Raw genomic sequence first — 25,233 nt, 5'->3', positions numbered from 1 at the left:
TAAGGATAAAACAGTTAACAACCTCCTCTCTGACCCATGTTCAGCCTCTAGCCACTGCCCCATCCCAGCTGAGCAGAAGTGTACCTTCTTCCTTTTACCACTGCCCCCACCTTTTGGATCAAAGGTGCTGAAAACTTTCTATGGACTTCAGATCTAGCCTTGCTCTGGTGCTGCAGCAGTTGCCCCCAGCTGCTTTCTGTCCTTCATCATCTCCTGCCTTCCACACTTGTCTGCAAACTGGCTCTGTGTCCCTTTAGTTTAAGCACACCCATCAGCTCTATGGCTTACTGTGTTTACTGTTTTATGGCTCCTAAAGGGCTCTGCATTCTTTGTACCATGGAAACCTCACCTCAACTGTGAGATAGGTAGAGGCAAGAATTATCCACTTAAGGGGACCTGGGTGGGCTCAGAGTCTGAGCATCCAACTTCGGCTCAGCTGGGTCATGATCTCACGGTTCGTGAGTTCCATCCCTGTTATCAGGCTCTCTGCTGTCAGCACAGAGCTGGTTTCTGATACTCTGTCCCCCTCTCTCTCTGCCTCTCTCCCACTTGTGCACTCTCTCTCTCTCTCTCAAAAACAAATAAACATTTAAAAAAATGAATTATCCACTTCATTTAACAAATTTAGAAACAGGATATTTAGGATGCCTGCATGGCATCTTGTGTCTCTTCATATTTTCTACATTCTATATTAAAATATTGTATTATTTTATGTGTTACTTACACCTTGCCTATTTCAAAAAAACATATGTGAATATTATATTCATCTCTAATAGGACATATTCTAGTCTCTGAACCTTTTGGATATTGATGGTTATAAATAGAGCCTTAGAAGTACGGAGTGGCAATTATTCCTGTCCTATGCTTACTCCCAAGTCCAATGCTTGGCCTAAAATAGCCCCCTCCTTCTCACAAGGAGTTTGCTGAACCATCTCCCTGCTTCTTAAGTGAGCTCCCAGAAGCTGATCTTCTCTCCTGGGAATCTATCGCTAAATTTATCACTGTTTATCACTAACCACATTACACTGAAGTTGTGTGATGGTGTACTGCCTTCCCCAGTGACCAAAATGTCCTAGGGAGTGACAGCACATACCCTGGTGCCTAACCCTGTGGATGGCACACACAAAAATGAACTAAATTCTCCTGATTCAAACTTTCTTAAATATTGTTCATGATCCCCCTTCTCTATTGATCACCCTACCAAAAAATTTCTTCTCAGGCTTCCCAGATGTCAATATTCATATTCATGTTGTCTAGCTATTCTTAGTGCTCCCATCCATGTGATTGTAAACTCTTTTTTTTTTTAACTTTATTTATTTATTTGGGCGGGGGGGGGGGGGAAGAGAGAGGGGGGAGAGAGAGAGAGAGAGAGAGAGAGAGAGAGAGAGAGAGAGAGAGAATCCCAAGCAGGCTCCACACTGGCAGCACAGAACCCCACATGGGGCTCGAAGTCACAAACCATGAGATCATGACCTGAGCCAAAATCAAGAGTCAGACACTTAACCAACTGAGTCACCCAGGCACCCCATGATTGTAAACTCAAAAGGGAGAGGGTTTAACTCCACTGTAAAGCACTCAACAGAGCATAGTTCCATTCCACACTCTGTAAGTTGCTTAGTAAAATGTTTTTGATCCTGGTAGTTGGTTGATGGTGGTAAAAGTAAAAGCCATTAGGATTGTGATTAATGAAGATACTTTATGCAAGTTTTCCCCCAAGCACAAGCAAGAGGACATGTAATCCCATTACCAATACTCAATCTTTCACTCTTGGGGGATTTCCTTGCTAATTAGTCTGAAGCTGTAATTTAGCCTATACTTTAAGGAATGTGTCACATGAGGACACTTCTAATTTATTTCTGACCTTCCTTGAATTTAGAGGCACATATGCCTTTGCCCAGCATTTCTTCCAACTGCTATTTTCCTGCCGCAAAAAAAAAAAAAAAAAGTAATAGTTTGTCCAAGACCTGAGAAGGGGAGGCAAGCTCAGGGCACATGCCCTGACTCTTGGCCTGTCTAAGGGTTTTGTCCAGCTCTCCTGTTTTATTCCCTCAAGCCTGCCTTCTAATGACTAAGCAGAATGAGCTTTTACACTGCATTAGCAAGACTTTGAAGTGGACAAAGGAACATAAAAATGAAGTCTGTCATACGTGGGTGGAAACTTTAAGAGCCAATACACAATTTGCTACATTCCCTCTTCCTTCTGCCACAACAAGGAGAAAGTTCCAGATGGTGGCTACTTTAACAGTCTAGGTCCCCAAGTGAGGACAGCATGCAGCATATTCCCAGATGGACATGCAGAGTAAGCAAGAAATACACCTGCTGTTTTAAATCACTAAGATTTGGGGTTGTTTGTTACTGAAGCATAACCTGACCTGTGTTGACTGATACAATTGTCCTAAGTAAAGGAACTCCTATCCCAGACTTTGACAAAGTGTATTTTGCTCTCACCCCTGGATTTCCTCCTGGAGATCTACCTCTGCCATTGACCTCAGCGAATAGCTTTCTTGATCCCCAGAAATTCCATGGCTTCTGTATCACTAGACTCCCCCTCCAAAATACTCTACTCACAACATTCCACTCCTGGAAAAAGCCACTCCACTCCTCCTTTTCCAGAAGTCCAGCAAACAGGCTCCACTGGGGTTTGATGGAAAAGTGTGTAATCCATCATACATCTTACATTGTTCCCTTCTCCCAGCTCCCAGCCTTGAAGGATGTGGGGCCTGGCAGGGCCCCCTGGCCACTGAGGGAACAGGAGTCACCCAGTCGCCATGTTCTGACAGCTTGTCACATTATTTTTCTCTGTGGGGGCTCTGATCCCTCCATCTAACCTTCTTCTCAGTCCCCTGAGACCATGGACCTCTATACAAGGCTCCCCAGGCAAAGCAAAGCAAGATTGATGCCCTACAAATGGCCGGCCATGCCCGGGAGGGCTCTCAGTTCAATGCATGGAGCAGTCCATTCTTCCCCATCTCGCGTTCCCACACTGGACCCGGGAACTCAGAGCCAGAGCGGCAAGAATTCAACCTTTATTCATCCCAGAACACAAATGATCTGCCACACTCCCCTAATCTCCCTGGCCTTCTCACCTTACCTACCCAAAACCTTTCTGAAGCGCCTGGGTCTTCCTGGGATAACATGTGATTCACACTGCCCTTTGGACTGAGGGGCTGGAGCCAAGGGAGAATCAAAAAGTTTGAAGGCAAAATACTCATTTAAATACTGACCAAGGAGCGTTCCCCACGCCCACCAATGTGCCTCTTTTGGCATTTGGCCCTTATTACAATAAGTAGTGTTTAACAACTGTAGGCTGGGTTGTGCTGCTGAAGAATCATGAATTAGTATTAATGCCAATGGTTATTTGTATCCACAATTCCCAGCGCTGCAGGTAAAAGCCTCCTAAGGGTTTGGACCTAAAAGCAGGCCTTCAGGGACTTGGGGGGGGGGGGGGGGGGGGCGTTGTGCTGTCGAGCAATACATATAAAAATGATTTCATCTAAATTCCCTGAGTGATTTCATAGACCAAAGCACCTCTGAAGGACAAAAAGACAACTATAAAATTACCTGAAAATAAATGCTTCTAAAGTGTTCGGAAATAATCCAGGATGAGGAGAATTGGGAGGCCGATAACGAATCCATCAGCTTTTTTTTTCTTTTATCCCACATCTAGACTTTTTTCTTCCAAGGCCGCAGCCTGTCACCATGCAGTTTATCAGCCGTCACTCCATCTCGATTCTGGGTGACATGAGATCAATGGCCTAAAACTGCTCTCAGATCTACGCAGAAATTTATAACACCAGGCTCTGCGGTGCCCTGGCTGGGCCTGGGTCCCAGGGCTCTGAGGGTGAGGCTGCCGTGCAGACTTCATTTCCATTTCAAAAGTGGATTGTGACCCACTTGGAGCAGGCGAGTTCAAGCCATCAGATGCAAAAGAAGGCCTGAGTCAGAAGTCTTCAGCACTTACAGAACAATGACTTTGAGGAAAAAAGAAAGGAAGGAAAAAAAAAGACCAGTCAATGATTAAATTCTCTCTGCCTTGAAAAGGCTCCAGCTTCCTGCTTTAATTTCTTTTGAATCATGTGGCATTTATTAATAACTAAACCCCAAATTTGCAACGACATGTTTTAGGCTCTGAAAGCAATCAATCCATCCAATTTATCTAACTACAGAACTCCTGAGTATGGTTTGAGCAGAGATTTGTGGTTCTTTTCATCCTCACTGAGGGCTCCTTTGGTTGTCTACAACCTCTTTTTTTCCACCATGAACTCTGTAATTTGGTCCTAATTCTGCCTCACAGTGCCCATCAACCATCAACTGGGTCCTAGGAGGCCAGGCCATATCCTATATCCTATATTTTCCAACCAAAGGGCTCCAGGGAAATTCTTAATCCCGCTCCCCTCCAACCCTCCCCCTCCCCCCCCCACACTAAATCTTTCAATGATAAGGAGAACACTGGCCTTCTGTCCACACCCCCACGCCACAGGCAGCTATGGAACATGCCACTTCTCACCCCCTCTACCAGCATTATTTGTCTTGGACAGATGTCCAACAGAAGACCTACTGTGAGGACTCTGGGCCTGCTCCTGGCCGAACCCAGAGAAGCCTCAACTTTCTGAGCAAAAAGAACCCCCTCCCTCCCACTGCTGTCTGCCTGAACTCTCCTTGGAACCAGACTTCCAAGAGGAGGTCCCGGGAGAAACTGCATTCTCCAGAGGACTGGAGATGCTGGAGATCACCAGCCAACTCCTCTGGCACCGGCACCGCTTACTCCAGCACCCTCTGGCTGGGGGAGAAGGCAGGCCGGCAGATAAGGAAATAGTCCTCTGGCTAGACCCACAGACAAGTGCCGTCTCAGTGCATGTATCTCTGTCCTGAGTCTCTTGGGATTCAGCCAGACCACTAACTAGCTAGTCACTGTTCCCAAACCTGCCACTTGAGAGCTCCCTCCTAGATCAATCTACCAGCTTAGGTTCTTTGGTCCATTTTCCTGCCCCTACCCTGGTAAACCTGTGATTTCACAATGACATCCTTCAACCCCATTGCCTAAGGATAGAACTAGAATTCCTTAACTGTGGTGTATGAAGCCCTGACTTGCTCACTCTAGCTTTCTTCCCCACAACATTCCTACTCCGGACCCTCATGGCAACCTACACCCCAACCCTTGGACCTTCATGCCATTGAGTTTCCTATTCCTGCAAGAAGGATTGACCTATTCATCTCCATCCCTCTCTCTCCCCTGCTACCCCCAGCTAATGTCACCTCCTGCAGAAAGCTTTCCCTGAGCATCTCCACTCCCCAGCACAATTGGGGCCCTTCCTCTAGGTTCATGCAGGCGTGCAATGCACACCCGCACCACTGCTCTTAACATATGGCCCGCATTCAGGTATTCCACTCCCCTAAAGACTGTGGGTTGGGGCGCCTGGGTGGCGCAGTCGGTTAAGCGTCCGACTTCAGCCAGGTCACGATCTCGCGGTCCGTGAGTTCGAGCCCCGCGTCAGGCTCTGGGCTGATGGCTCGGAGCCTGAAGCCTGTTTCCGATTCTGTGTCTCCCTCTCTCTCTGCCCCTCCCCCGTTCATGCTCTGTCTCTCTCTGTCCCAAAAATAAATAAAAATAAATAAATAAATAAAAATAAAAAAAAAAAAAAACGTTGAAAAAAAAAAGACTGTGGGTAGCCACCTGTGATAGACTGCAGCATAGGCCTTCATCACAGCAATCCTCATATGCGATTGTGGTATCCTTCTTCATCTGTGTCCCACCTACGGGCTGGCATACGGAGTCTATTTTTCTCCGTCGTCGTCATCGTCTTCTTCTCCTCCTCCTCCTCCTCCTCCTCCTCCTCCTCCTCCTCCTCCTCCTCCTTTTTCTCCTCCTCCTGTCTCTTCTCCTTCTCCTTCTTTAAATAAAGCTAGCAGAGAAGCATAGAACAGATTCTCCCTCACAGCCCTCAGAAGGAACCTGTCAACACCTTGATGTTGGACTTCCAGCCTCCAAAACTGTGAGAAAATAAATGTCTATTGTTTAAACCACAAAGTTTCTGGCAGTCCTGGTGAACTAATGCTGAGGGGAAGCACAGAGTCAAACACTGGCTCCACGTAAGGTACAGGAAGTCACCAGCTACTCCTGAGTATCCTAAGAGGGAAGGCCTTCTGGAATAGTCCTGCTCCCCCAGAATTATGTGTTGGTGTCCACTAAATATTTGTGGCTGTAGGTGGTTTCAGTCATGATAAATGGCTTTTATAGAAAAGGATGGTGGATAAGTCCACTGGAAACTCCTTTTTGCCATCATCTAATCTCAACCAGAGAGTAAGTTTCCAAAAGATTTTGAAATGACATGAAAGCATTAAAGTTACTTAACCCTCACATGACCATGTCTCTCCTTCCATGGGGATCTATACACCCACCACTATACCTATTATTATTTCCAGAAGGGTAGGAGGAAAAAAAGAATCAGAAGGATAGTTAAAACTAAAGCAAAGAAGCAGACAGGAAGTGGGAGGGTTGTTCTTTTGTTTTGTTTTGTATTTTGTCTTTCTGAATAAATACCTCACCTGTAAAATAAGAGGTTTAGATTATACCTCCTTGTGCTTTAAAAGGAAATGATAATTAACATGTGTTCAGGGCTTCCTAAGTACCTGATACTGTATTCTTACACAGTCCTTAAGTCAACTTTACAAGGTATTATTATTATCCCCATTTACAGAGAGATCAAGTAACTTGCCCAGGGTTACACAGCAATTCAGTGGTATCAGATTTGAACACAAGCAGGATGATTCAATGCCTGCAGTCCACAGCCTATGTTTCGTTTCTTATCAGGTTAAGCAGACATCCCAGAGCATCCCGACACACAGAACACAAAAAAGGATGAGTAGCCCAAGACTTGGAAATGGTCCATGATTTGTGAGCATCTGGCACTGGGATCAATCCAAAATCAATGTTTAAACAACAGTTACCTTCACCCCCAAACTGTCTCGTCTGACTGCTGAGTTTGAATCAGGGCTACGAAGGATGTTACTCTGTGGTTGAAAGCAAAGTTTAAAAGTCACTCTGCCAGCATCAACAGCCCAATAAAAAAGGGAGGTGCATTTTAAAAAATATAAGTTAGCATTTGGAGTGTAGGAAAGAGCTTGGTTGCATTTCTAGAGAGCAAACACCAGCAAAACTCAGTGACTTAGAAATTCTAAGAGATTTCTACAAAGTGTGCTTTCCTTACAAGAATGAAGTGGATGCTTCTGAAGAGCTGCCTCTGTTCTCTGCTTGGAGGAGCACTTGCTGCAAACTTCCCTGGAAGGTTTATCCAATGGAGTGAGCCTGTTGAAGGAAAAACAATAGGCCCTGGGCTTTTTTTTTTTTTTTTTTTTTTTGAATAGTTAAAAGGGTAAAAAATAACCCCTCTCCCCATCCATCCTTAGAATTACACTTTCCAGCGAAGTCTAGTTCCCTTTCCTGGTAGATATAATCCTAATTAAAAATAAATTACATGCTGTATAGAACTTGCAATGGAAAAGATAATCCTATTACATATGAGAATATATCCTGATTTTCTTTCCCGCTAAACTGTGGGAGATATCAGATCAGGCTGAGCCCCCCATTGTCGCCGCTTTGAAAACTTTCCTAGAGCCCTAATCCGTCACGTGACGCCCGTGTCAATCTCGGGGTCTGCACGCGAGTTTCACAAAGCAGGCATTAGGCTCGGCAACAGAAACCCAGCTTTGCGGAGCCCGCAGCATTTGCATTCCGAGAAAACGCCGGCCATTGTGGGGCTGTGTTTGTTCTCAGGATTGCGAGACTGTTGCCGGCTAAGTTGCTAAAACCCAGAGAAAGGGGCTCCTTTGAGCCTGCTCGGGCCTTTGGTATGATAACAAGTCGATGTGAGTTGCTTTTGTGGGGCGGGAACGGCGCTGGGGGAGGGCGAGCTCCCCTGCCTTCCCCCCCCCCCCCCCGCCCCCGGCCCCACCTCCACGGACATTTTGCTTCCCCCGGGAGTTGCTGTAGGCGCTGATGCGCTATTTTAAATCGTATTTCAATAATCTGGAGGCCGCAGGAGGCAGTGCCGGGAGCTCGTTCTGCTCGCGTGCCTTCACACCTCTACGGCCGGCTCGGAAGGCCGTGTTCGCCGCTCGCCTCCTGCGGCTACCCGCCGGGGGCTCTGCGCCCCACGCTTCCTGGCGCCGCCGCTGTCGGGGTCACTTCCGAGCGGCCGAGTCGCCAGCCCAGGATAAAATGCTTTGGACCTGCTACTAGCCGCCCACACCCCTCCTACCGCCTCCTGTTTTATGCCTGTTCTGCCACTCCCTTCCCCCTGCCCCCAGCACGCCTTCCCGTATTTCAGTCTTGAGAATGAGCAAGATGACACGAAACGCTTTGAGTAAAAATATTAGGTAGTTGGGATTCTCCAGCCAAGCAAAAATAAAACAAATTTAAACAGCGCGCGGCTGGGATCCTGTGGTCCGGCCCAGAACTGAGAGGCTCGAGACCGCAGGGGGCGCAGGCGTGGGGTCCAGTTCTCAGTCACTTGTGACCGTGCTCTAGGCAATTGTCTACTCACGGAAACAGCTGAAAACATCCTTTTTCTGCTATTCTGCCCCACTGCCCTCACCCTTGTCCTCCCTCAACCCCTCCCTGGGTTCTTGGCTTCGCAGCCGATGCACCGCGCGGACCTGACCTCTAGGGGTTACACTACTGACACTGGGAGGCCGCTGTCCGACTGCGGAGTTCTGAAAGTGTTCGAGTCTGGGCTGACCCTGGAAGGGGGGGGGGGGGGGGGGGGAAAGGCGCGACCCTGGAAACACTAAAGGTCACTAGCAGACCCCAGGCCGGGGTGGGAGTGCTGAGGATCTCGGAAAGAAGACCGAAAGTTCTTTTGGCTGCGCATACCCACTGAGAAATACCTCTTGGGCAGGAGCAGAGAGAGAGCAAACTATTAATTGGCAGCTGCGAGGGGGAAAAAAGTGGAAGGGAAGGCTGGGGAATTGTACTCCTGCAGGGGGCGTCGCCCTTTCCTTGTCCCTTCGCGGCTGCAGTTGCCTGGCATCAATGCTTTTAGCAATACCAGGACAGCAAGGTGAACGGGGTGGGGAAAGGAACCCAGAGGCACAACGGCTCTGAGGACGCCCCCAATCTCTTCTCAATCTCATAAGAGCTTTATTTATTGATCTCTGGGGCTGCGTGTGTGTGTGTGTGTGTGTGTGTGTGTGTGTGTGTGTGTGTGTTGTTTGTTTGTTTTATTTTTTGCTCTTTGGCAATTCCAGGGCTCCTACTTCATTCTCCTCCACCCTCATTGCACCCCCACCTACCTGCTTGCTGACCCTGCGGAGCAAGGGTGGGGTGGAGGAGAGCCCCTGAATGTCTTCTGAAAAGACCCCAGGACATAATCACTCATGTCTGAGGGAAAGGAAAACACAGATTGGACGCTGACAGCAGGACTAAAATCTGGATTCAGAAGAATATTTACTAAATACAGTCTGCTTATCAAATCCATCGCCTTAAAAAATTTTTTTCTTGCAGTGCGTGACTTTTGCTTTTATCTCTCCTCCTTCATACGTATTTGCATAACCTGTTCAATAAAGCTCTTCAATAAGAATTCGTCTTGCTCCTGCTTGGAGCTCCACCTCCCTGGGTCTTTGGATTGTGGGGGTGAGGGAAATACCTGTGAGGGGAGGGGGGCACCGCAAAGCCTGGCCAGTCCGGGGACCCACCCAGCCCAGAGTTTGGCAATACCAAAGCTCCACACGTTTGTAGGCAGATGGTTAAGTTCCCCCAGGTTAGTGCCAGGTTTCAACGTCATGCTGTGATTTTGTTCTTCTGGAACGGGATGAGTGTTGCTTCTCTGAGCAGCCCTATTAGAACAGAAAGAAAATCCTCTAAATAGGCGGAACAAGGCATCAGGAGGGAAAGTTCTCTAAATGCACTTTAATATGAGCCGGGTATTGTGTGGAATTCAGCGCCCATCACCGTTTAGCCGGAGAGTTATGGCAGTGATTGGGGATGAATAGAGGAACATAATGGATACATGTGGCGTTTGCTCATTATATTCAAGTTAGCCCAACTCCGCAGTGGAAACTGTTCAACTTTCTCTCCCCTTAGCTTGTCACAGTGAAATAATACAGACATTGGGGCCTCCAATGGGATCGCCTGCCACGCCATTCTATTTCCACTGCTAACGAGGGCTTCATAAGCCTTTGATACAGTCTGATCTTTGAAACCTTTCCAAATCTCCTCAAGCTTATGCTAAATCCTATTTGGAACTTTTTTTTTCCTGGCCTGCTAGCGCCCAGGGCTTAAGAAAGCCATTTGGACAGTGACATGCATACTAACACATCGCAGAGCTCTTTTCTGAAAAGGAAGTGGCAGCCCTGATCGCCGTCGCTCACACGAGTAAAACACAATTGAGTACACAAATTTGAATAAAATCAATTCTCTCTTATCCTTAGGACTCCTAAATCGAGAGAATGTATCTGAGAGCTTTGGGAAGCTGGGAGAGAAAACTAGTAAAATCATACTGGGTTAAGCAAGTCAGTGGAGAAAAAGGAACGAGGTTTAGGAAAGCCTCTAAGATGCAAAATGCAGAGTGGGTGGGGGGTCCCTCACCACTACCGCGAAATCCAAGGTTGTTTTCAGTTCAAACAGCCGGCCCTGGACAGGCACAATTAACAAAACCATCCACCCCCTTTAACTCCCGGCGACCTGTGCCAACTCCTCTGTATTCAGGGCGCTGACAGGAAAGGAAAAAAGGCGAAAGGAGTTAAACAAAGAAAAGATTCCCTAATTTTCCTTTCTTGTTTTCCCCTCTAAGCCTTTCCACATTAAAGGGATTGTCAGAGGCTGGCGTAGGAGCGGCGCGAGCGTGAAGCTGCCATTGGCTGCCCGGCTCTGGTTATTTGCATATCGGCTGTTATAAAAGCGGAGGCGGCGCGCAGCGGCGCAGCTCCAGCAGCTATAGAAGGAAGGGAGAGGTGTGTAGTGTGGGCCGGACTGAGCGTCCTCAGAGCCCGCCGGAACCTCGAGCTGCAGCCCACAGATCTCCCGCACTGGGCTCTCAAAGAGCGTGCTCGGAGGAGCCTGGGACTCACGCCCGGACCTGCACCTGCAAACCAGAGAGGAATTGCTCCCTCAGCTTTTTGGAATAGCACTTGGGGCTAGCGGCATGAGTCCGGTGAGGCGCGGGGGCAGCCCCTGCCTTTTCCCTTTACAGCTCTTCAGCCTCTGTTGGGTGCTTTCAGTGGCCCAGAGCAAGACAGTGCGATACAGCACCTTCGAGGAGGACGCTCCTGGCACGGTCATCGGGACCCTAGCTGAGGACCTGCATATGAAAGTATCCGGAGACACAAGCTTCCGCCTGATGAAGCAGTTCAACAGCTCGCTGCTCCGAGTGCGCGAGGGCGACGGGCAGCTGACCGTCGGGGACGCGGGCCTGGACCGCGAGCGGCTGTGCGGCCAGGCACCACAGTGCGTGCTGGCCTTCGACGTGGTCAGCTTCTCGCAGGAGCAGTTCCGGCTGATACACGTGGAGGTGGAGGTGAGGGACATCAACGATCACGCGCCGCGCTTTCCCCGGGCCCAGATCCCCGTGGAGGTGTCCGAGGGCGCGGCTGTGGGCACGCGCATCCCGCTGGAGGTGCCGGTGGACGAGGATGTGGGAGCCAACGGGCTGCAGAGCGTGCGCCTGGCCGAGCCTCACAGCCCCTTCCGCGTGGAGCTGCAGACGCGCGCGGACGGCGCCCAGTGCGCGGACCTGGTGCTGCTGCAGGAGCTGGACCGCGAGAGCCAGGCCGCCTACAGCCTGGAGCTAGTGGCCCAGGACGGCGGCCGCCCGCCGCGCTCCGCCACTGCCGCCCTCAGCGTGCGAGTGCTGGACGCCAACGACCACAGCCCGGCCTTCCCGCAGGGCGCCGTGGCCGAGGTGGAGCTGGCGGAGGACGCGCCCGTGGGCTCCCTGCTGCTGGACCTGGACGCAGCCGACCCCGACGAGGGCCCCAACGGCGACGTGGTGTTTGCCTTCGGTGCCCGCACCCCTCCCGAGGCGCGCCGCCTCTTCCGCCTGGACCCGCGCTCGGGCCGCCTCACTCTGGCAGGACCCGTGGACTACGAGCGCCAGGACACCTATGAGCTAGACGTGCGGGCCCAGGACCGCGGTGCCGGGCCTCGGGCCTCCACCTGCAAAGTCATCGTGCGCATCCGCGACGTCAATGACAACGCTCCGGACATCACCATCACCCCGCTGGCCGCCCCGGGCGCGCCTGCCGCCTCTCCCTTCGCCGCCGCCGCCGCCGCCGCCGCTCTCGGGGGTGCGGACGCGACCTCGCCGACCGGACCTGGAACGCCGGAGGCCGGCGCCATCTCGCTGGTGCCAGAGGGGGCGGCGCGCGAGAGCCTGGTGGCGCTGGTCAGCACCTCGGACAGAGACTCGGGCGCCAATGGGCAGGTGCGCTGCGCCCTCTACGGGCACGAGCATTTCCGGCTGCAGCCGGCCTACGCGGGCAGCTACCTGGTGGTGACCGCGGCGTCCCTGGACCGCGAGCGCATCGCTGAGTACAACCTGACGCTGGTGGCCGAGGACAGAGGCGCGCCCCCTCTACGCACCGTGCGGCCCTACACGGTGCGCGTGAGCGACGAGAATGACAACGCGCCACTTTTCACACGACCAGTCTATGAGGTGTCCGTGCGTGAGAACAACCCGCCCGGGGCCTACTTGGCCACGGTAGCCGCCCGGGATCCGGACCTGGGCCGCAACGGCCAGGTCACCTACCGGCTGCTGGAGGCCGAAGTAGGCCGTGCCGGGGGCTCGGTGTCCACCTATGTGTCGGTGGACCCGGCTACCGGGGCCATCTACGCGCTGCGAAGCTTCGACTATGAGACCCTACGCCAGCTCGACGTGCGCATCCAGGCGAGCGACGGTGGCTCCCCTCAGCTCTCCAGCAGTGCCCTGGTGCAAGTGAGAGTACTGGACCAGAACGACCACGCACCCGTCCTGGTGCACCCGGCGCCGGCCAACGGGACCCTGGAAGTGGCGGTCCCCGGGCGCACGGCAAGGGACACGGCGGTGGCGCGTGTGCAGGCCCGGGACGCAGACGATGGTGCCAACGGGGAGCTGGCATTCGAGCTGCAGCAGCAGGAGCCGCGAGAAGCCTTCGCCATCGGCCGCCGCACGGGGGAGATAGTGCTCACAGACGACCTCTCACAGGAGCCCCCCGGCCGCGTCTTCCGGGCTCTGTTGGTCATATCCGACGGCGGCCGCCCCCCGCTCTCCACCACTGCCACTGTCAGCTTCGTGGTGACAGCAGGTGACGGACGCGGGCTGGTGGCGCCCGCCAGTGCAGGGAGCCCGGAGCGCTCTCGCCCGCCTGGCTCGCGGCTCGCGGCGTCGGGGCCGGCGCTACAATGGGACACGCCGCTAATCGTCATCATCGTGTTGGCGGGAAGCTGCACGCTGCTGCTGGCCGCCATCATCGCCATCGCCACCACCTGCAACCGCCGCAAGAAGGAGGTGCGCAAAGGGGGGGCCCGCCGGGAAGAGCGGCCCGGGGCGGCGGGCGGCGGAGCCTCGGCTCCCGGCTCCCCGGAGGAGGCTGCCCGGGGAGCCGGGCCCAGGCCCAACATGTTCGACGTGCTCACCTTCCCTGGCAGCGGCAAAGCGCCCTTTGGCAGCCCCGCGGCCGACCCGCCCCCGCCCGCGGTCGCTGCGGCCGAAGTGCCGGGCTCGGAGGGCGGCAGCGCCACCGGGGAAAGCTCCTGTCACTTCGAGGGGCAGCAGCGGCTCCGCGGCGCGCACGCCGAGGTGAGGCCTTCCTTCGGCTGGGCGCCCCCCTCCGTGCTCCGCGGACAGGCTGGGGGAAGGGATGGAGGGTTCTGGGTGTGCTTGCGCCGGAGAGGTCTAACCTGTCACACTTGTTTGTTTGTTTTTTTGTTTGTTTGTTTGTTTCTTGTCCAATCCTCACCGCTCCCTCCCTCCATCCCACCCCCGCCCCGCTACTCCCATTCCCTGCTGCAGCCCTACGGTGCCTCTCCCGGCTTCGGAAAGGAGCCGGCGCCCCCTGTGGCGGTCTGGAAAGGACACTCTTTCAATACCATCTCCGGCCGAGAAGCTGAGAAGTTCAGCGGCAAAGACAGCGGCAAAGGGGACAGTGATTTCAACGACAGCGATTCCGACATCAGCGGGGACGCTCTGAAAAAGGATCTCATCAACCACATGCAGAGTGGTGAGGACTCTTCTTTCCTGCCAAGTTCAACGTTCCTTCTCTCCCCGCCCCCTTCTGCCCTCCTCTCACTCTCCGTTCCCCCAGCCCTCCTCCTCCTTCCCCACTTTTTTCAGTCCTCGGGGTTTGGGATCCCAGCCTTCCTCAGAGAGAAGAATTTCAAAATGCCTCGTCGAGGCAGCTCCACCACTTGAATAAAGAACACAATCCCATCCGGTTAGGCGGAGGCAGGGGTGACGCTAGCTACCTGAGGAGGGGAATTCTGCTTATCAGGTTTTTGATTTGCTTCCAGCCAAAAAAGCTGAACCAACTTCGTGTTAAGGTGGCTTCATAGGAAGCAGTATTTCTTTCAAATTTTGAATCGTCGCGTTCACCCCCATACTCTTCTTTTCAGCCGCCCTGACCCCGTCTGACATTCTGAAGAGGGAGGCGTAGCTGTATGCAATCTCAGTAACAATCATCACCCTCTCTCCCTTTCTCTTTTCTGTTAGGACTGTGGGCGTGCACCGCTGAGTGTAAGATCCTGGGCCACTCTGACCGCTGCTGGAGCCCGTCATGCGGAGGGCCCAACACACATCCCCCGCCTCACCCACCGGCCCAGATGTCTACCTTCTGTAAGAGCACGTCCCTGCCTCGTGATCCTCTGCGCAGGGACAATTACTACCAGGCCCAGCTGCCCAAGACAGTGGGGCTGCAGAGCGTCTATGAGAAAGTGCTACACAGGGACTATGACAGGACAGTCACTCTGCTCTCCCCTCCCCGCCCGGGGAGGCTCCCAGACTTGCAGGAGATTGGGGTACCCCTCTATCAGTCCCCCCCTGGCAGGTACCTGTCCCCAAAGAAGGAAGCCAATGAAAATGTGTAATCCCATGCTGCATGTCTTCACAACATGTACAGGTCACTCCGAGAAGCCCCTAAATTATTGACAGGTTTCAGTGTTGTATATATAAATATGCAAGATGTGCCTTAAAATGAAGTTGTTGGAAGCTATTTCCAATCACACTGGTACTGTTTGGTATTTGCAAACAAAAATGTAGTTAATGTAATTTTTATGAAATGTGTGCAGTATTTAATTTTTCTTATCATGCTATTGACTTTAATTTCACTTGCGGCTTGCCATTTTCTTAGTGTTTTTAACCTGTACATTGTGTAATGTAATGTTTGTATATAATGAAATTTTGTTATATTTTTATATAATAAAAGCTAAAGTGGAAGTTATTGCCAAAGGAACTGTCTGTAAGACAAAAAAAATGGGAATTACTTAATGGAAATTTACCTTTCACCTGAAACAACCTAGTGTTTGAGAATTTTTGCCTTGCCAAGTATACCTTGTATATCTTGAGTCTGTGGTAGATTTCAAGTTCAATGTTACTTAATTACATTTGGTTTTCTGTAAACCGTGTCACTTATAAGCACAGTAATAAAGGATTTGTCATGTGTTTGAAGAATCTGCTAATTGCTTTTCATGAAGTTGCCTACAGTTAGACATTCACAAATAATCTAAGAGCCAGAATTAAACCTTCTTTCAAGTGCTAATTATTTGGGCATTATTAATATTCACAGCAATATTAAATTTCCAAGTATTGGAAAGTCTCATCTGAGTATTAAAAATACTTTATTTTGTAAATCATGCGCAACTCCATTTACATCAGGCACTCCATAAAATCCTTTTCCTCATTTATTCACTCAACAGATATTTATGGTGCATCTACAAAAAGTGGAGAAAGCTGTTTGGGCTGTTCATTCACTAATTAAACATCTGTTGAGTTTTTACTAACTGCAGTAACTCCTCTAAGAGCTGGAGTTCGAGGTTAAAAAGACCTAATCTCAAGGAGCCCTTAGCATATAGGATGTTAATAGCAAAAAGACACTCAAATGTACGGGTGAAATGACATGGTACTTGGGATTTGCTTTAAAATATTCTAGAAGGAAACATGGGGCTACATGAAACAAGACTGATAAAATATGGATCATTGCCACTGCTAGCACGGGTACATGTGGAGATGGAGGAGGGTAATGATACTGATCTATTTGTGTGTTTGCATGTACTTGACGTTTGTTATGGAAGGTTTTTAAAAAGCCACTCTAAAAGACCTATGTCTATTTCTTATATTTAATGCATTCATTTCATTGGAAATTAAAATGATGACAATAAGCGCTAGCATTTACTGAACAAGCTTTAATATGAGCAGAGCTCCTTACAAAGCATCTGCATGAATTATCTCATTTAATCCTCAAACTACCCCCCATGAGATGGGAACTATCATTATCTCCATTTACAGATAAGGAAACTGGGGCACAGCAAGGTTAGGTAAAATGCCCAAAGTCGCACAGCTAATCAGTACCCAGAATGAGATTCAAACCCAGATTATTCAAGGCAAGAAAATAAAATGAAGCAACAAGAGGTTTTTTTTTTTTTTTTTATCTTGAAAGAAACAAAGAGGTGGAAAAGTCCCAATGCATTGCCTTTACCGCCTGATTATTGTTTAGCTCTTTATATTTGTGAAGTGCCTGTGTTCCCTTATTACTAATTACAGAGTGTGAGGCACTGTAATGAATAGAGGAGCCCTCAAAGCTGCCTGTTGAAGTCATAATTGAAACCAGTGGTGGCTCCAAGCCGAACAGCAGGGTGGTCACACACAAGTGCTTCGCCACCCACGGCCTGCACAAAGTTCAGCGGTTTCTTCATGCAACTGAGCTGAGCATGTGCCTGACAAGTTCAGACTGCCCAGACATCACGTTCTAAAAGAAAGCATCAGATGTGGCTAGGTTACCAGACAGCTCCAGAGCCGCGATGACCAGGCGCCAGCAGAGAGAGCCCTAGCTAGAACTCCCATTTCAACATCTACATCTTTATTCTTGAGCCAGTCCCATCAAATGCAGAGCCGAAGGACCAATAATCCCACACTGCCGTCTAAAAACATCCGATCTCTGGGGTGTCTGGGTGCCTCAGTCGGTTAAGCGGCCGACTTTGGTTCATGTCATGAGCTCACCCTTGGTGGGTTCAAGCCCTGCCTCCGGTTCTGTGCTGACAACTCGGAGCCTGGAACCTGCTTCGGATTCTGTGCCTCCCTCTGTCTCTGTCCCTCCTCCACTCGTGGTCTGTCTGTCTCTCTCTCAAAAATAGAAAGAAAGAAAGAAAGAAAGAAAGAAAGAAAGAAAGAAAGAAAGAAAGAAAGAAAGAAAGAAAGAATTCAATATCTGAATGTGTTTGCCTGTTTTTATCCTTCCAAAGTAAAATACTGTCATTGTCATTATTTTATTTTGTACCATGAAAACTATTTCATTAATCCAAAAAATCAGTTGTCAAAACCGCTATGACTTCACCATCATATTTTTCCCTTAGAGAAATGACCATTAAGAGACCTTATTTTTGCTTAGAACTTAAAAAAAAAAATCAAACATACAATTCAGTCCATAAAATTGTTTGTTTAAACAAACAAAAAAAAAAAAAAAGCAGGGGTGGGGGGAGTTGGAGGGGGTTCTAAGGGCCAGCAGCAGGAGCTTTCAGAGAAATGGGAGTTAAGTGCAAGAGGCTTCATGCTTTTCTCTAGAAATGTTGACTTTTGTGTACATTTCTAAGAAAATATATTACTTATTAAATTAAATGAACAGCTCTAAATGCCGAATACTTAGGACAATGCCCAGCCCATGGTAATAATTGCTTCGTTCTATCTTGCCTTCCTTGAAAGCCAATCTCTATAGTAACTATCAGCCCAGTCCCACCACTAGGGAAGAGGACACAGACTCGGGCTGTCTGGCCTTGTTTCGCAATCAGTTTGCTTTCTTCACTTTTTCCTCTTTCAGTATGTCATTCAGAGCCTTGTGTATACTCAACGCTCTACAAACAAGTGCAGCTAAAGTAAACATCACAGGCCAGCTCACAAACCTTAGAGATCTGTGATGGTATCACAAACACCTCTCTCGAGCTGGAGGCCAACAACCCTTAGGCACCTTGGCAGTGAGCACTGGGACATGGGAAAGTCCTTGGGGAAGTGGGAGAGTCACCTTGAAAGAGAAAGCTCAAGCCAGACTTTCCCAGTTTCATATTTTTATATCTGGCCCCATTGACTTGGATGTCCTACACTTCCTATAATAAAATATCCATCAAAGAAACCACTTCAGAAAATTAAAATGTAAGTGGTTTCAACATCTATTGAAAAATGCATTCTGAAATAGAGTGAAAACAGGATGCATATCTTCAATACAAATATATATGCACATGGAGAGAAAATATATATACAATCAGGATGAGTTCCATGCCATAATTAGCTAACTATCTGGCTTATCTCACTTGGCACACATAAGGTTTTATCCTCTAAAAATTCCATTTTAGAAAACAAGCATATGCACTTTAGTATTGAATTCAGTAACAACGGGATAATTGGAATGCTCTAAGTTTTAAAAGCAAACTGAAGCAAAGTAATACAATACTCGATGGAGCACTGTGCTTTGCAACAACTCAGAAGGGCTTTGAAAATGCTGTCTAGTTTTCAACAGCTATGCAATAACTCAAGAGAGTATTTATTATTCCCTTTCTTCAGAGGAAAATAATCTGCAATGGAATTCACCAACAAGTTCAAAGTCACCTAATGAGTGAACAGCAGGTAAAAAGAGACACCAGGCTGTTTTAAAAGGCATCAGTTAAAATGCCAGATTAAATGTGCCCTTTTACCAGGGGGAAAAAGTCTTCACTCATTATCCGAGTACAGGATTTGCTCCCACGAAACTTGTAAAAGAAATTTCAACATGTCAGAGTAAAATCCACATAGTTTAAGGTGAATCAGGGAAATTCCATTTTGCCCACCCACTGTGACACTTGGCTATATGATGGACACTTTGGACTCATTGTGTCCAAATGGAAATCACCCCCTTTCCTTACCACCATCATCCCCCAAACTACCTCTCTGGCAATTGTTCTAAACCAAATTAATGGGACCACAGTTTATAGACCAAACCCAAAATACACACCATTTTAAGACTCCACCCTATTTCTTTCTTCCGCTCAATCAAGATACGTTGGTTCTATTTTCTAAATATTTTTTTAAGTTTACTTTTTTATTTTGAGAGAGAGTGAGAGAGAAAGAGAGAGAGTGAGTGAGTGAGCAGAAAGGGGCAGAGAGAGGGGGAAAGAGAGAATCCCAAGCAGGCTCTACATGACCTGAGCTGAGATCAAGTGTGGGTGGCTTAACCGACTGAGCCACCCAGGCGCCGCTCTACATATCTTTTTAAGTCTTCCTTCACTCCACGCAGGAGATCTAATGCTCTGCCCAAGTTCCCACTCTGAAGTCCACCTCAGCTTCAGAGGCTGCTTCGGGTTGCATCTGTGATAGTCTCCATCATCACGTCTGTCTCTGCTGCTTGAGACTTGCTTGAGGCCCCAACACTGGTAGGGCCACACAAGTTTATTCAGCCTGTGCACAGAGCAGTCTGGAAGGACGGGGGATTTAAGACCTGCAGAGGCAACCTTCAGCCAATTAGGGATGAGTTTGGTGGACAAACACCCCAGCTTTCCTGTCTCTTGGAGGGGCAGTTTTGAGTTATGTTCTACACAGTTCTCCTTAGAATCCCAAGTGAATTTGAGCCCCAGTTGCCCACAGCAGCAAGGCACCCAGCAATACCCCCGCTCATTGGTGTTTCCCTACCTCACTTTCCTCAGTGCTTTCTAGGATCACTTCCCAAACAAATTTCTTGCACCCAAGTCCTTGCCTCAGTGCCTGCTTTTAGGGAGACTATCCAAATTAGGATGGCTGCACAAAAACAAGAATAAAGATACCATTTTTTAGTGATTACTGTGCTCTACACACTGCACCAAGCACTTTACATGCAATCCTCACAGCTTTGCAAGGTAAGGCCTCATTAGACCATCTTACATATGGGAAAAGCAAGACTTGCAGAGGTAAGGTAACTTGCCGTAGGTCACACAGCTAATTGGGGGTGGGAGGGAGCTTGAGATTAAATGGACATCTATCTAATACAGAATAAGAAATATTTGGGGCTCCTGGGTGGCTCAGTTGGTTAAGCATCTGACTTCAGCTCAGGTCATGATCTCGCAGGTTCATAAGTGAGTTGTAGTCCTGCATTAGGCTGTCTACTGTGGGCACAAACCTGCTTCAGATCCTCTGTCTCCCTCTCTCTCTGTACCTCCCCTGCTTGCGCTCTCTCTCTCTCTCTCTTTCTCAAAAATAAAATAAACATTAAAAAAAGGTGGGGGGCGCCTGGGTAGCTCAGTCAGTTAACCATCCAACTTCAGTTCAAGTCATGATCTCACGGTTCGTGAGTTCGAAACCCACTAGGGGTTCTATGCTGACAACTCAGAGCCTGGAGCCTGCTTAGGATTCTGTGTCTCCCTCCTTCTCTGCCCCTCCCCCACTTGTGCTCTGTCTCTCTGTCTCTCAAAAATAAACATTAAAAAAATTGTTTTAAAAATAGTGCCTTATTCAAACTCTCATGGTGTCTTTCCTGGGTTCCAGCACAACGCTACCTGCTCTGCCTGTCCCCTTCCATTCCAGCCTCCACACTGCCGCCATAAAGAATTTTTCTAAACATCTGATCTCAGTCACTCTGCTGATTAATACCCACATGACTCCCACCACCTTTAGGAAGTGCTGTCGGTGGCATCCCAGACCCTTCATGCTCTTGCCACCACCACCCCCCCCCCCGCCCTCCCTCCCCAGACTGGGTCCTGCTGCTGTCCCTTCCTCCCCGCCAGCCCACCCGCTACGCACACCTGGAGCTTCAGCCACAAGGATCTACGTAGGTTTCACGAAGGGCCTTCATGCTGGCCCTTCAGCCAGGGCTAGCATTCTATTTCCTCTCCCTCTCCCCATCTTCCTCTCCTATGATCCTTTCTTCTTACCCTTCAAGACTGTTCAAGAATCACTTCACCTCCTCTCCCAGCCACCAGCCAGACCGGGCAGGGCACACCTCCTATGTGCTTCCTTAGCGCTTACCAAACTGAGGGTGCTCACTGCTCCATATCTCTCTCTCTCCCCCAGCGGCCCATGAAATCAAGGACTGTGTCTTTCATCTCTCTATCCCCAGCACCTGGCTGGTACATAATCAGGATTCAATAAAACCACTTGCTGAATGAAATGATTTACTGAGCCAAGCACAAAAGGTCATGGTTACACACCGCAGCCAAGAGACTCTGCATCTACAAGTCAACATACCTCCCCACAAGGGGTCTATGCTAAATATGCCTCCAAATCAGACATGACCAACAGATTCAGGATCTCATCCATCCCAGCCGGTCTAGTGATGGCAGGAGTTCCAGAAGACCACAGAATAGCATCAGCCGTGTCCACATAGAAGCCACCTTACCTATTGAAGATCAACCCTTCCCCCATCTTCAAGTCCCAATGCAGCAGCACCTCTTAGACCCAACTCAAGCCACTCACAGAAGTGTGTGGGCATCATTTTTCTGGAGATTTGATGTGATCTAGTCCATTTCAGTATTTCAGTATCTGAAGCAACATGGCCCCAATACAAATAATTGTCAAATCTGTCTTTCATTCTAGGCAAACAGAGCAAACCATGCAGTTGATGAAAGCATCTAGTTGTTTTCTATGTTAAATGTTGGCTATTAGTCTCTTCTCTTATTGAGACTTTGTCCATTTTGCTAATTTTTCTCCTATAAGTTCTAGGAGAGTAGCTGCTGAGGAGTGAAGATTTCCTTCTGATGAATGTCACTAGATCATCGGAGAAAGAACTGGGCTGTTGGCAGTAGTGGGTGAGTGGGTGGAAACAGAATCTCAATTTTATTCGGTGATTGACTTTCAGCCATCACTGAACCTCCTTGTGATTCATTCTACTTATCAGCCAAGAGCCCTTAATCACCAACCTCACTGCAGGTCTGAGAATGAACTAATGATGCTGAAATGCAGCAAGAATGCTAAGGGCTGTGTCTTCCATCCTCTCGTGCTGAAGAAATTCAGTGTCACCATTCTGTCTCTGGCATTCCTCCCAAAGCATGGTGGGGCATCTCCCAAACTATATCTACATACAAAACTAGTAAATGTCCCACTCTACAACATTATCTAGATTTTTTTCAGGTACCCATATGGACCTCTTAAGTATCTTCATAAATCTTTCAATTCCTTGCTTAACTTTGGGTGACTATTCCTGAGCAGCACAGCCTGAGATGGAGATTCTCCTAAAAATCACTTATTGAAAAAGTTCTCTCAGGAGAAAGGGAGGGAAGCCAGCACGAGAGGGCAGGAGAAAAAAGCTTTCCTGGGAAGGAAGCCATCATAAGTCTTCAGCAGCTCACAGCAGCCAGGAAGGAGTGCACGGGCTCCACAGGTACTTGTGGGTGGGGCACCAAGAGCATTGACTTTAGTAGCGCTTCCCAAATCAGAATCACTAGAGGACTTGTTAAAACACAGAGTGCTGGACCCCAGTCCCGAAGCTTCTGATACAATAGGTTTGAGGTGAGGTCCTATAATGTGCATTTCTAACAGGTTGCCTGGTGATGCTGCTGCTGCTGGTCCAAGGACCACTCTTTGAGAAACACTGCACTATGGAGATTATGCAGTGTTGAGCGAAGACATGCCTTCTGTGATCCTATAAGGTTTTACCCAGGAGTATTCCAGCTGTAGAATATAATTTTGAACTGGTGTCTCCAGAATATTTAACTGTATGCTTGTCACAGACACCAGAACAAACAGAAAACCCCCAAGTAGAGACAAGGTGAAGTGGTAAGTGTGAAGCTTGGAGCTAAAAAGGCAGGACCCTGCCCCATCTACCAAGACATCATTTACACTATGTGCCTTGCCTCTATCCTCTCCTCCCCTCCCCTCACCGCTCCGCTCCCACAGCACACAGGTGAGAGGTGTTGGGAGAGGTTAAAGGGGGCCTGGAAAAGTCTATTGATGTCCACTCCATGCTGCTCACAAAGGATAAGGTTCCTGCTGGAGTGCTGTGCACAGCTCTGAGTGGTACAACTTGTCAGGGACCTGGGGCATGTCTGAAGGGGAAGGAGTGGGGGTTGAGGGTACTCAGTGCAGTAACGTTTCATGGGGGAGATTTGGTAAACAATCTATAACAATGCATGATACTCAAAACTAGGATGGGTTACCTCAAGAGGTGGTGATTCCCTGTCACTAGAAACTTTCAAGCAAAGGTAAGACAATGAGCTGATGGAATAAGGGGTGAGGAGTTCCGGTTTGGGGGTCAAATAAGGTAGCCTTTGCGTTTCCTCCCAAGCTTATTAGTTACTAGTTTATGCAAATTCCTGTTATGGCCTTTCTTCCTCTCTCCAGGTATTTGCAGTGCCCTGTCCTGCTCTACCTGATTCTCAAATGGTAGAAAGCTTAGCACTCTAGCTTTTATTCCATTCATCTTGTAAGAGCCCCTAAATTCCTTCCAGTTTTCTAAGAAAAGCCAGAATAATTCCTGTTTTCCTGGTTGGGTACTTAGCTGATCTGAAAGACCAGGTCTATAATTTTCCCCTTTTATGGCATAAAACCCAACTCTTGTCCCTGCAAAATTGTCTTTGATTTGTTGTAAGGTATTTCTCAAGACACTTTTTAAAATATACTGCTCACAATGACAGCCCTCTGTCACTGATCATGATAAGTGGCCCCATCTTACAGAAAGGGAAACCGAGCAAGATTATCAGAAGCAGGTGTCCTCCCTCTCCCTTCCTTCGTCCTGCCACCTCAACCCTCTCTTCAGTGCTTATTAAATGGAGATATTTATTCAACCTAAGTCCCAAGCTTATGTTCATTTTCAATCATTTAAGAATTGAGTTACTGGGGTTGTGTTTTGGCCAGCCTCCTACATCCACTCATCCCAGACCCATGTGCTAGAATACAAAGGGGCTGTGATTCATTTCTGCTCTTCAGCTTCACTAATCAGAGAAGCCCATGGCTCTTGCCATGCGTTGAGTGATATAACGGAAATCTCTAGTCTGAGGGCATGAGATTCAGATGCAGCTTTAAAAAAAAATGTCAGGCAATCTGATTTACTGTAGCTGTGGAGATGTGGGAAGAAAAAAGAGCAAGAGTGGGTTGTTTGTGTTCTCTCTTACTCCTGACTAGGACACAGACAACTACCAATTTGCTTGACCAAGTCATCCATGTGGGCTCACATAACTCCAGCCAGACAAAGACGAATGGACAGGCCCGAGCAGTGCACAGACAGCCAGTTTATAGGAAACATCATCAAAATCCCCACGAAATGCAACGATCCACAACTAGTTTCCAGAACGCCTCTGAAAAAGAGAACTGCATCTGGTTGGCATATTGAGATGGGGAGGGGGGGAGATCAGCTGCTGACTGGCCTTCCAAGGAAGGTCATTAATTGTCAGTTAATGTTGTTGTTTTTTTCTTTGCTGAATGGGGCGGGCACGTCTGGAGCAAGTTGAACCACTGGGAGGAAGAGAGGGTGATTATCCTCTGCCTTTTCTCACAGCCTTTTTTCAAAACAAATGTTCAATGAATATTTAAAGGATAGAGGCTTAGGGGACCTAAATCTTGTTTGTGATGTTTTATTTCTTTTATTTAAATAGATCTGCAATGAACATGACAAAACATTAACATTTGTCCATTTCCATTGGTTAGACAGATGAGTCCTTGTTTTGGTTGTTGTTGGGTTTTTTAACCGCAACAAAAGAGTATGGCTTTGAAAGATCACTTCATTTCTTAGCTTGCCCAGGGCTTCCACAGGTCTTTATCCCACAATATTACTACTGTGCCACCATCCCCCCACCCTCATTTCTTATCCCTAACTGAGCGCTGCTTTGGGCAGGATAAATATCAACATGTGAGTGGTGAACATAATCACAGCCTAAAGACGTGAGCATATAGGTTCCCGGGTCAGAGAGAAGCATATGAGTGTCTGGGATACATGGATAATGTCTCTGGCCAGCCCATCTCTCCTCCAGGGAGTACCTTAGAGTCAGCGACACCGTCCAGCCAGTTACGTAGAGGAGTGAGAAGAACAACCCTTACAGAGCAGGGTTTATGCTATGTCAGACTTGGGACTAGGCCAGGATCTAGGGGAGTTCCAAGACACCTCTGACAGCAGAGGATGAGCTAT

The 25,233-nt window shown here is 48.7% G+C and overlaps 1 protein-coding gene across 2 annotated transcripts; it reads left to right on the top strand.

The window, feature by feature from the left end:
- Positions 1–11,141: 11,141 nt before the first annotated feature.
- Positions 11,142–15,099, top strand: PCDH8 (protocadherin 8). Of its 2 annotated transcripts, none has more exons than XM_042903853.1 (3): positions 11,142–13,481; positions 13,986–14,193; positions 14,682–15,099. In XM_042903853.1, the coding sequence occupies exons 1-3, from the start codon at positions 11,142–11,144 to the stop codon at positions 15,053–15,055; spliced, it is 2,922 nt and encodes a 973-aa protein (XP_042759787.1). In that variant the 3' UTR covers positions 15,056–15,099. The 2 variants fall into 2 exon arrangements, with proteins under 2 accessions (XP_042759787.1, XP_042759781.1); XM_042903847.1 differs by having other exon boundaries at positions 11,142–13,772.
- The last annotated feature ends 10,134 nt before the right edge of the window (positions 15,100–25,233 follow it).

The sequence above is a fragment of the Panthera leo genome, chromosome A1 (genome assembly GCF_018350215.1).
Source record: "Panthera leo isolate Ple1 chromosome A1, P.leo_Ple1_pat1.1, whole genome shotgun sequence".
NCBI classification, from domain to species: domain Eukaryota; kingdom Metazoa; phylum Chordata; class Mammalia; order Carnivora; family Felidae; genus Panthera; species Panthera leo.
This window is presented reverse-complemented; position numbering and strand designations above follow the sequence as displayed.